The following is a 12,060-nucleotide window of genomic DNA, read 5'->3' on the forward strand; positions in this document are numbered from 1 at the left end:
ACTATTTTATGAGACTGTGATTTTCCTTTGAAATTAAGGATCAGGGTGTGACCAAAAAGAAAGCTTCCAAATCTCCACAAAATATTGCAACTATTCATAGTCTGAGCTAAACTTTATCTTCTGTGCTTATGATGCCTAATATATGGCATATTAGGCATACATCTTTGAGACCCTTTGACAAATTCACTGTAAATTATTCCAAGTTACTAACTGTAAATAAGAACACAGACTATTTCAAGAACTCTAACTACAAGTAAAAAATGAAATTAGATGCTGAAATAAACTCTCTGAGATTTTTTTTTACATATGGTTATTTGCCTTTTCCCTAGACTTTAATCTCTTCAACTAATTTAATCTTTTTGTCCCATGAGTTAATAAACATAAGTGTGGGTTCAGATAATGTGGTAGTAAAATCCACACAAATCCAGCTATAATTCAGGAAGAAAAGGCATCCTCAGTATCCAGTGATATTGCTTTCAAGAGGAGAACAAGAATTACTTCTGCAAATGTGCACATGCTACACAGTGATGTAGAGTCTTGTCAGTGTATACATTGTAGAAAAATGCTTCTTCATGTGGGGAAGGTGTGGATCATGGCAGCAACGTGGGGCATGGTTGTGGATGAGGCCATCCCCATGCTGCACTCTGTCATTCTGGACATAGAGAAGATGACATTTCACATGCACATTGCTTTAAGGAGTGTGACTTTTGCTCACAGAAGGAATGAAAATAGGCAAGATACCCAGAGGCTCTATGCTTTGAAATTCCAAGTGAGGAAAGCATGAACATTCGGTGCAGCATCATCAGGACAGTGGACTTCCCTCATTTTATCTCCATGTCTCTGGGGAGCACAGCCCCCTCTCTCAGCAACCACTGTTATATATTTACTCTGAGACTAATGTAAATCTTTACTGCATTGATGTCTTACAACTTTGGGGTTCATATGTTACCAAAGCATGACCTGAGTTACCTTGGAAATAAAATCAATTTCTAGCTCAGAATCCTCCAGAGCTATGTTCTGTGTTTGGCAGTGATATGTGTGAAAGAATCTGGGATGGGTGTACTCATTAGCAAAGGCTTTAAATTGCTTCGGTATTTTATCATCATTCTGAATTATTTTTTGAAAGATTTTTATTTATTTATTTTAGAGATGGAGCTACAAACAGTGAGTGTGAAAGAATCTGGGATGGGTGTACTCATTAGCAAAGCCTTTAAATTGCTTCAGTATTTTATCATCATTCTGTATTATTTTTTGAAAGATTTTTATTTATTGATTTTAGAGATAGAGTTACAAACAGTGAGAGGGAGAGACAGAGAGAAAGGTCTTCTGTCCATTGGTTCACTCCCCAAATGGTCGCAATGGCTGGAGCTGCGCCGATCCAAAGCCAGGAGACAGAGCCTCTTCTGGTCTCCCACACAGGTGCAGGGGCCCAAGGACTTGAGCCATCCTCCACTGCTTTCCCAGGCCATAGCAGAGAGCTGGATTGGAAGAGGAGCAGCTGGGACTAGAACCAGCACCCACATGGGATGCCAGCACAGCAGGCAGAGGATCAACCCATTGTGCCGCAGTGCCGGCCTCATCATTCTTCATCTAAAGAACATAATTACCTACTTTTAGGAAACATTATTTAAATATTTAATATAAAATAAATAAATGAATTATGAAATGGATATTTAAGAAAATAGCAAAACATAAGAAATGTCATGAAAATTCAGATCACATAGAATACTACTGTAATGGTTACACACTTATAAGTTATATTTGCCTAGAATTTTAAAACTCAACTTATTTATGTTTATGTATGTGTTATGTTTGGATAACAGAGTTTTGTTTCTTCAGTATCTTCATTACTTTCAAAAACTTTTCACTTAGAAGTCACTTCTTTTGGGGGGTGTTTTTTTAGTTGTTTTAAGTTTTAGAAACTCGCTTAAAACATGAATAAATAAAAACTAAATTTTTCACTAAAATAAACATATATATTCACTGCATTTTCCTCAGAACCATTTGAAATATCCTGTGCACTCAAACAGTTGGAGGTACATACCCAAACATATATTTTTAAAAGAATAGTCAGGATAATCTGTTCATAACACTGGAAGTGTGGAAACAACACAAATCATCACCTGTGAATGATTCAATAAGTTGAATATGGCAGATCCATAAGATTGAATGTTCTACAGCTATAAAAATAATGAAGGAAACTGAAAGACAGCAGACCATCAACTTATAAATAGCAATGTCATTTTATATGGTAGGGTTATCCCTGAAAATATGTACACTAATTAATTTCCTTTTTGTTTATCAATTTAGATGCTATAAATGTTTATATTTGAAAACATGTCTCAGTTATACCTGCTTTATCTTGCTTTCCTTGAGGTCTTGAATTTATCCTTTTGTTGTTATAATTTAGTGGAATTTATTTCCCAAACACAAGAGTCAACTAATCCTTGAGCATTCTTCACTTTGGACACTGTATTGTTCACAAACATCTTAGTCAATAATTACTGTCTAGTTATTTGGACAGCATATCTTTATCACAACTATCGGTAGATTCCACGATTATAGACATTATTCTGTAATTGTGTCCTCCATCATTTGACTGCTTTCTCTTTTTGCCTTTGCTTAGTGTTCATATTCCAGGAGACAATGATGCTATTATTCCGATGAAATTCACATACCCTGTGGGAACCACTGAAGTAATGTACAAATATGTTGTATTACAGTACTTTTACATTCAAATTCTGCATTGACTTTTTATAAAGTATGTTCACAGGGTTGTACAATTATCATGTCTATGTAGATTGAAGCCTTTTGCATCATCCCATAATCAAAGCCTTTGTCCACTAAGCAGCCACTTGCAAACTTGCATGAACTTGGTTCATGCAACCATTCATCTCTTTATTTGCTATGTGTTTACCTACTCTGGACAGTTCCTGGCAATGGAATGAGGTAATATGAGACCTCTTAGATTTAGCTTCTTTAACATGGCATTACATTTTCAATTTATCCAAATCATATCAGATATATGAAAATATTTCTAGACTGCCTTGTATTTTTTGAGAGGAAGATAGAAAAACTGAGAGAAACGGAGAGATGGTTGAGAGACAAACCTTTCAGTGCTTCACCTCACAATGTCTGTAGTGGCTGAGCCTGGATTGAAGACAGAGCAAGGAGCCAGGAAAAAAAATAACTGACAAGGATCCAATAGCTTGAGTTGTTACCACTCACTCAATGGGTTTTTTTTTTGGGGGGGGGGGAACTGGGGTCAGGAGTCAGAACCAAATTAGTAACTGAGATACTATTATGGAATGCAAGGTCATCTTAATTGCAAAGCCAAATGCCTAACCAACAATGGCTTTCAGTTTTGCTTATCTGACAAAGTTGAAAGGCTACTTCACTTTGGATTTTGCTTACAAATGTAGAAATGTGAAGAAAATCTTGAGAAAAATAATTTAGGGTCTTCTAAAACTACTCTGATTCTTTAAAGCTTTGAAAGAATTTTTATCAGGTTTTATGAGAATAACATAGCATTTGGGGGCAAAGATGCAGCCCAGGAGCCCTGCACTGGAGGCCAAGATGGAGAAGACCTCCACGGCCACCATGACCTTCCCCTTGGTGCTGTGGTAGACAGGAAGGAAGGTCACCCAGACACTGCAGAACACCAGCATGCTGAAGGTCAGGAACTTGGTTTCATTGAATGTGTCAGGCATATTCCTGGCTAGGAAAGCCACAGTGAAGCTCGCCAGGGCCAAGGAACCCAGGTAGCCCAGGACACAGTAGAAGGCAGTGACCGAGCCCTTATTGCACACCAGGATGATGTGGTCAGACTCAGAATGTGCATCTAACTCAATAAATGGAGGAGAAATTCCCAACCAGATGCCACAGAGAGCCAGTTGGATCAAGGAGCAGATGGGAATGATGAAGTTCGAAGCTCCTATTACCAGCAATCGCCTCATTGTTCTTCCAGGTCTCAGAGCTTTGAAGGCCAGAATCACAGTGATGGTCTTGGCCAGCACAGTGGAAACAGCCACTGTGAACACAAGGCCAAATGCTATTTGCTGGAGGAGGCAGGTGGCTGTGTTGGGACGGCCAAGGAAGAGTAAGGAGCAGAGGAAGCACAGGAGGAGGGCGATGAGCAGGATGTAGCTGAGGGTCCTGTTATTGGCCTCGATGATGGGAGTGTCTCGGTGCTTCACAAAGACCCAGAGGACAGCAGCTGTGAGGACAGAGAAGCACAGAGCCATGCAGGTCAGAGCCATCCCCAGAAATTCCTCAAAGCCTAAGAAGGTCACCAGCTTGGGGAGGCAGTGGTTTCTCTCCAGGTTTGGGTACTCGTGATCTGCACATGGGATGCACTGCTCTGCATCTGTGGGGAAAAGCAAGATCCACGTTTCCATTTCACAATTTGCTCCTTTTTCCCTGTTCAGGAAAAGGGTCCCTTCTTCAATATCATGTTGAGTCCATCCTGCTCTGATGTATACCAAGAAACACTAAAGGATATTTCTGCACCCCTGACCCAGGGACAATGCTTGACTGCCATAGGAGAAACTGGTTCAAAGAAGCTCCTTTGCACGTGGGGCTCTGTGGTCTCATCCTGTCGCTCAGACTTTTTTTCAGTGTTTTAATTTCTATAAAATGGTGAATTTCCTATAATTCATATGGGCTTGGATTCTTCCAAGCTCTCTTCTCTACAGTCCCCAGTGTCTTTCTCAGGAGAAGCCTTTTGTTCACATGGGTTAGAATATTTTTCTGGGGTCATCAGTGTTAAGGTTTTTCTCACTTATCCTCAAATGGAGATGACCAATATAAATCATGTGTCATTCCTGGGACCGCCATACATTTTTCTCTACTCTAATTCCTACATGGACTTGTCTTGTCAGTATTTCCATATAACTACTGTGATACTGTGGTTGAATAGAAGAGAATTGTAGCTGTTTGTCTTTATGAGGGTATATGGTAGTAAGTGGTATTTTCATCATGTTACTGAAAGACAACTAGGCACTCTTGTTAACCTGAAAGCATGACGTGTTCACCATTTTAGCTCCTGTGAACACCACATTGGACACCACATTGTCTCACTTGAAATAATGCACTTCTGCTGCTACAGCATGAGAGAAGTCATTAAGAACAGGCCAGTTGGTGAATATGTCTCTCTTTCAATCATATGTCAAACAAACAAAAATAGGGCCAGTATTCTGGCAAAGCCACCACCGACAATGCCAGCATGTCTTATGGACATTGTTTTGTGTTCCAGTTGATCACTTCCCAATACAGGTCCCTGATAATTGCCTAGAAAGAAAAGCAGAAGATGGCCAAAGTACTTTGAACCCCACACCCATGTGGGAAAGGCAAATGAAGCTCCTGGTTCCTGGATTGTGCCTGGTCCAGCCCAGGCCACTCTTTCTTTCCATCTGGGTAGTGAACAATTAATTTTCTCTCTCTCTCTTTCTCTCTCTCTCTCTCTCTCTCCATCTCTGAATCTATGATTTTCAAAGTCATTAAGAACCAGTCAGCTGGTAAATCTCTTTCAAACAAATGTCCATTAAATAAACAAAACTAGTGGGGTCAGTGTTTGGCATAGTAGGTAAAGCCATTACCTGCAATGCTAGCATCCCATATGGACATTGTTTTGTGCTCCAGTTCATAAATTTCCAACGCAGCTTCCTGTGAATAACCTACAGAAAGCAGCAGAAGGTGTTCCAAGTATTTGGGGCCCCCAAATCCATGTGGGAAACTCAAATGAAGCTCCTGGTTCATGACTTCTGCCTGGCCCAGCCCAGGCCATTGTTTTCATCTGGGGCATGAGCAATTCTCTCTCTCTCTCTCTCACTCACTCTTGCTCTCACTCTCTCTCTCTCCTGTTCTCTGAATCTCTGATTTTCAAATAAAATAAATAAATCTTTTCTGAAAAATCAAGAAAATGCTATCAGTAGGGCTACACTTGCAGTAAGAGTCCTACTCAGTTTTTATCCTTGGTGTTCATGCAAGAATACAAGCTTCAGGGAATGAAGTTGTGATGTAGGAGGAAAAGCCACAGCCTGGGATGATGGCATCCCATACAGGCACCAGTTCGTGTCCTGGCTGCTCCTCTTCCAAACCAACTCCATGCCAATGCGCCTAAGAAACCATTATAGGAAGGCCAAATAGGTGGGCCTCTGCAATGCCTGGAAGTAGTTCCTGGTTTCTGGCTTTGGCCAGGCCAAGTTCAGGCCATTGCAGCTATCTGGGGAGTGAAACTACCAGATGGAAGGTCTTATCTTTCACTTCTCTCTCTCTATTAGGCTCTCCCTCTCTCTGTAACTCACATTCAAAAAATAAACATATTTGGTAAAAAAAAAGGACAGAGTGAAAGAATATAAGCATCTGTAAATATTTGAAGAATTTTCTCTTACAATTCTTTTCAACGTGCATCCTTTACTTTTGATAGAATCTCTAGGTGCTTCTGGCACCAGTATCAGAGATGCACTGGACACACATAGGCAAGTGTACATTGTACAATGAGTCAATGCATGATACTTTAGTTTTCTTTCTTTAACTTAATGCATGTTGAATATTCTCACAAAACTTGAAGTCATTTTTGTTATCTTCTTCATAAAGGGAACTTTATAGACCTTATTTGAAGATACTGAAATAAAATATTTCTAGAACTAAGATTATGGGAATTTAAACAACCTTTTGAAAGAATTCAAATTATTATAAAGATATTGACTTGATCAGCATAGCTCTGACTGTTAGTGAACAACTTAATACATTATCCCCCTTAGTAGTTTTTTCTGTCTGTTCTACTTAATATGACTGGGTTAATTCTGTAATTAATACACAGTTATTCTTAAGTGTTGAAATTTAACTGAAATGTGATCCCTGTTAAACATAAGAGTGGGAATAAGAGAGGGAAGAGATGTACAATTTGGGACATGCTCAAGCTGACTTGCCCCAAATGGTAGAGTTAGAAACATACCAGGGGAATCCAATTTAATCCCATCAAGGTGGCATGTACCAATGCCATCTCACTAGTCCAAGTGATCAATTTCAGTTCACAATTGATCATAATGAAAGGACTAAGAGTCAAAGGGAGCACATAAACAAGTCTAGTACCTGCTAATACTAACCGATAGAATAAAGGGGAGAGTGATCCAACATGGGAAGCGAGATACTCAGCAGACTCATAAAATGGCAGATGTCCTAAACAGCACTCTGGCCTCAGAATCAGCCGTAAAGGCATTCCAATCTGGCTGAAAAGCCCATGAGAGTATTTCAGGCATGGAAAGCCAAGACACTCTGGCAAAAAAAAAAAAAAAAAAAAAAAAAAAAAAAAAAAAACTAAATGAAAGATCTCTGTGAGTGAGATCCCAGTGGAAAGAACAGGTCTTCAAAGAAGGAGGTACCTTTCTCTGAAGGGAGGAGAGAACCTCCACTTTGACTATGACCTTGTCTAAACAAGATAAGAGTCGGAGAACTCAGAGGGCTTCCATAGCCTTGGAAACTCATGACTGGTGCATAGGGAGATTACTGATGCCATAAACAGGAGTGTCAATTTGTAAAGTCAACAACAGGAGTCACTGTGCACTTACTCCTCATGTAGGATCTCTGTCCTTAATGTGCTGTACATTGAGGCTTAATGCTATAACGAGTACTCAAGCAGTATATTTCACTTTGTGTTTCTATGGGGGTGCAAACTGCTGAAATCTTTACTTAATGTATACTAAACTGATCTTCTGTAAAAAAATAAATAAATAAAAAAATCATCAATTCCCAACTTGACTCTCACTGGGATTAAACATGACAATAGGTCTGATCTGATTTCATCATCATTTAAAAAATCATCTATTATTTTTCACTTTATGTTTCTGTATGGGAGCATACTGCTGAAATATTTACTTAATGTATGCTAAACTGATCTTCTGTATATAAAGAGAATCGAAAATGAATCCTCATGTGAATGGAAGGGGAGAGGGAATGGGAAAGGGGAGGGTTGCGGGTGGGAGGGACGTTATGGGGGGAAGCCATTGTAATCCATAAGCCGTACTTTGGAAATTTATATTCATTAAATAAAAGTTAAAAAAAAAGATATTTATTCTACATTGAACAGTGGAACTATTTACCAATGAGACTTAGTACATTTTTACATTTCTCAAAATGATTGACTGTTATATTTAACATTGCTTAAAAGTTGACCTTTTGCAATGGTTTTTGGGGTTACCAAGCTGTATCATTTTTAGGATTTTGTGTCTCTACATTTCACATTGATTTTCTCTTACTCTATTATATACATCCAAAGGACGAAGTGTTAGCTTTTGTTATGTGTACTGCACACCATGCACAGTGTCAAAGATGTAGCACAGAAAATAACACAGTATTCCCATCACAATTCATGTGAAGTAGCGCCCTGCTCGTCAGTTGTGTATGGAAAAGTTTTGATTTCAAGCCCTTTAGATCCAAAGTGAGCCTTAACAAATATAAATATTATATCTCTTGTTTAGACATTAGGTCTCAGATTGAGACAGTCTCCTCCAGGACTGGATGGGAAAGAAGGAAACCAGTGTCAGAGAAGAGCTAGAGAGGATGAGCACTGTCAGACAACAGCTTATACATAATGAGATGGTGATAGTGAGCATACAACAAGGGTATGGAAAGAGTGAGTGAAGGTGTGCATGGAGAACAATAGGGCAGTCTGATCCCAATGCAAATATTCTTGGTTTCCTTTTTATCAAGAGATAGTTCAGAGGCTGGATTCTCATAGGTCAATTCTACGGTTTTTACCTGTATGATTGGAAATGTCTCTTTCTGAACAAACAACACAAGTATAGCAGCAGACAGGTCTTCCTTCCTGTGGTATTTTCCTGAATCCTGGACCACACCTCTGGCTACACAAAGACTGAGGAGTCTGTGGAGAAAAGAGAATGATGATGATTGCTTTGCACAACATTAGGCACTGTGATAGGATGACTATTTACCTCATCACCCCCAAGGACATCACTGTGTCCTTCCCAATCTTTATCTGTATCTCCTTGATTTTACCTGGACACCCAATTTGGAGTTTCTATGATGCTCATTAGAGGTTTTTCATCTGTGTAACAAATAATATGAGGGTACCTGATCACTTAAATTTCATTCATCACCAGATATATGCTTCCGAACATTTCTCTCTTTATTGAATTGTTTCCTCTGAAATCTTTGCTGTTCAGCTTTTTATTTGATAATTATTTTGAGAATGTGTATGCCTGAGACTATTTGACATGTGTCTTTCCTTAATTGAGTAGATTTTACATGCCAGAAAAATAATATCCAAAAATCAGAATGACTAGGTACACTTCTGAGTAACTACTCAGGAAAAGACAAGCCCACACAGAAAAGATGAGCAAATATTCTAAAACGTAGATTGCCCATTGATCTACTTCTAGACTTCTAGACCCAGGGAGAGAATCAATTCCTAATACACCAATGCATTTGCAGTATAACAAACAATAGTTATAAAATCACCCCAAAAATTGGGTATTTCACAGCTCAGTGATGATAAAATTTTTGATCACAGTTTTGAGGTTCTACTCCAAAGAAAAACTGAACTGATTGGCAAGCGCAATGAAAATATAAATAATGGAAATGGTTTCTACAAATAGGTGATGGATAAGTCCACTCATAATTTACTTGTGTTCATACTGCATCAAACATAATTACGACTCTCACCAAAAGATTAAAATATCACTATGCTTATAGATATATATCTAATACATGAAGTTTTTCACATTATATGAATAAAAAGTTGAAATAAAATTTTGGAATTTGTGTAGACATGCATTTAGTAATTTTATGTCTACATATTGATCTCTATCTCTATTCCTTAACATTGCTCTTTCTAGTCACTCAAACTCGGGATGCATAAATATGCCCAGAGTAAAAACATCAATATCTAACACAAACGTGTACTTCTAATATACACTGGCTCCTATATGTGTAAGCACCACCATATTTTTTGAAGCCAAGTTGTGAAATGAGAACTGAATGGTTATTTAAAGTTTCACACATTGTATCCTCTCAGACTCTCCTCAGACCCTCTGTATGTATCCAACATTCCACACCTCCTTGAATGCTACAGGCCATTCTATCATTTCTTCATTGAGGTCCAAGCTTTGATCATGTTTACTCTCAGAGGAAAACTCCCCGATTTTAATCAGCAACCGAAATCCAGCAGGAAAGTTCACAATGTTGTGGATATCATAGTGTGCCACACGGTGTCTCATTTCATGGAAGGAAACATCCTCCCCAGCACTGTTGGTAAATTGGATTTCCCTCAGAAGTGGATGAAGCTGGAGGGGAGGCACAATTGGAAAGAGGGAGAACATTCAGATTGGAGGTGGGAGGTGCACACGACTAAGAAATCCTTCTATTCCCTCCTTCTAACATCAGAGAGTGTATTTGCTTTACTTTTGCCTGAATGGTCTCCATATTGTGGGTTCAAGTAAGGGGAATTCTGCCTCTCCCCTATTAGAATGATGGGGAGTATCAGATTCCAAACAGAGAAATCACAGAATGTGTCCCACAGAGTGGCTGACCATGAATGATTGGTTAGAGGTTTAGGAAAGCTCATCTTAGTTCTTCCACATGAGAACAACATGGCTTTATATGTGAAATATCTTGATTGTTGTGATGGTTCCACAGGGTAGTACATTCATGTGCACTTTTAAAAGTTTAACTCATTCCCCAAAAAGGAATTAAATCTGTTCTTTGGCAAAAAGTGGTTTTTGCTGGATACCATTATGCATAGTGAAATACACCCATTCCATAAAGAAAATATCATATAAGTTTTTTGGTAATATGTACTACATAATATAGATTGGAAAAAAAGCACAATGTATAAAAATGAAACTGACATCTCTGGATTTGATTTTTGTTTATCACCCTTGTGTAAATTCCTGTGGAGCAGTGGTATTTCTACATTTCACTTGTGGAACATTATGATTAGTGCAGTATTAAACCTGTGAGTTAACGTAAATTGAAGTTAAAAAGAAAAAGGAAAGGAATTAGAGGAGATTGAGAAAGAAAAGGAAGACACGATGGTTATCTTCTTAGAATTGTATGAATGAATACATGAAATCTGTTCTTTTATATCAGTAAATTTCTCTTTAATTTAACAAAAATTAGGCTGACCTTGTGGTTCAGCAGGTAAAGCTGCTGTCCACAGTGCCCAGCATCCCTGTGAATGCCGGTTCAAATCCCAGTTGTTCTACTGCTGATTCAGTTTTCTGCTAATGTGCCTGGGAAAGCAGCAGATGAGGGTCCCAGTGCTTGGGCCCCTGCACTCATATGGGAGACGTGGTTGAAGCTCCTGCATCCTGGCTTGGCTTGGCCTATTCCATGTCTTTACAGGTCTTTACAGCCATTGGTGAGTGAATCAGCAGATGCAAGATCTGTTCTCTTTCTCTCTCTATCTCTCCCTCCCAGTAACTCTGATTTTCAAATAATTTTTTAAAGTTTAACAAAACTGAATGAAATATCTGTTGATTTTGGTTAAATGAATTAGAAATCCAAGCATAATTTTTCTTAAAAACATTTTGCAAAATCTGCTTGTACATCCCTGGCTGCACCTGGTAGTTAAACTTATAAAAATGTGTATGCTGTGTATGTACAGGTCTATTTGTATAGCATTTTCACCTCAATAGAGTTGAACAGAAATATGCATGACTTTTATTTGACTCTCTGCACTTTGACTCTTTTGTTTGGGAATAAAGGTACCTTTTGAGATGATAGGGGAAATATTGTATAACCAAAAAGATAATTAAGAATACCCTGATGGTAGTTAGGATCTGAACAGTGTGTACTAGCCCTGACTTTTGGAGTCACTTGATGCCTTTGTGGGATGACCAGTTCTTTAAACAACTGTCATCATGTCTTCACTAACTTGAAACAAGAACTTCATAAATATCAATAATCTTATCTTTGTAAACATACTTGGCCAAGATACTTACTTTTCTCATTATGAGGCTACCAAATCACATCTGTCTGTCAACCATTACTGTACATAAACACAAAAGTTACATAGTCAAGTAAACATGCTGATGTCCA

The 12,060-nt window shown here is 38.5% G+C and overlaps 1 protein-coding gene across 1 annotated transcript in view; it reads left to right on the plus strand.

Moving 5' to 3' along the window:
- The first annotated feature begins 592 nt into the window (after nucleotides 1-592).
- LOC149121472 (vomeronasal type-2 receptor 116-like) overlaps nucleotides 593-12,060 on the plus strand; it is a 61,166-nt gene continuing 49,698 nt past the window's right edge. The window contains exon 1 of the mRNA XM_089315523.1: nucleotides 593-769. Coding sequence (XP_089171649.1) covers nucleotides 593-769 — 177 coding nt within the window. The remainder of the gene's footprint in view (nucleotides 770-12,060) is intronic.

This window comes from Oryctolagus cuniculus, chromosome 16, assembly GCF_051225735.1.
Source record: "Oryctolagus cuniculus isolate XC-2025 breed Fujian yellow rabbit chromosome 16, ASM5122573v1, whole genome shotgun sequence".
Lineage (NCBI taxonomy): Eukaryota > Metazoa > Chordata > Mammalia > Lagomorpha > Leporidae > Oryctolagus > Oryctolagus cuniculus.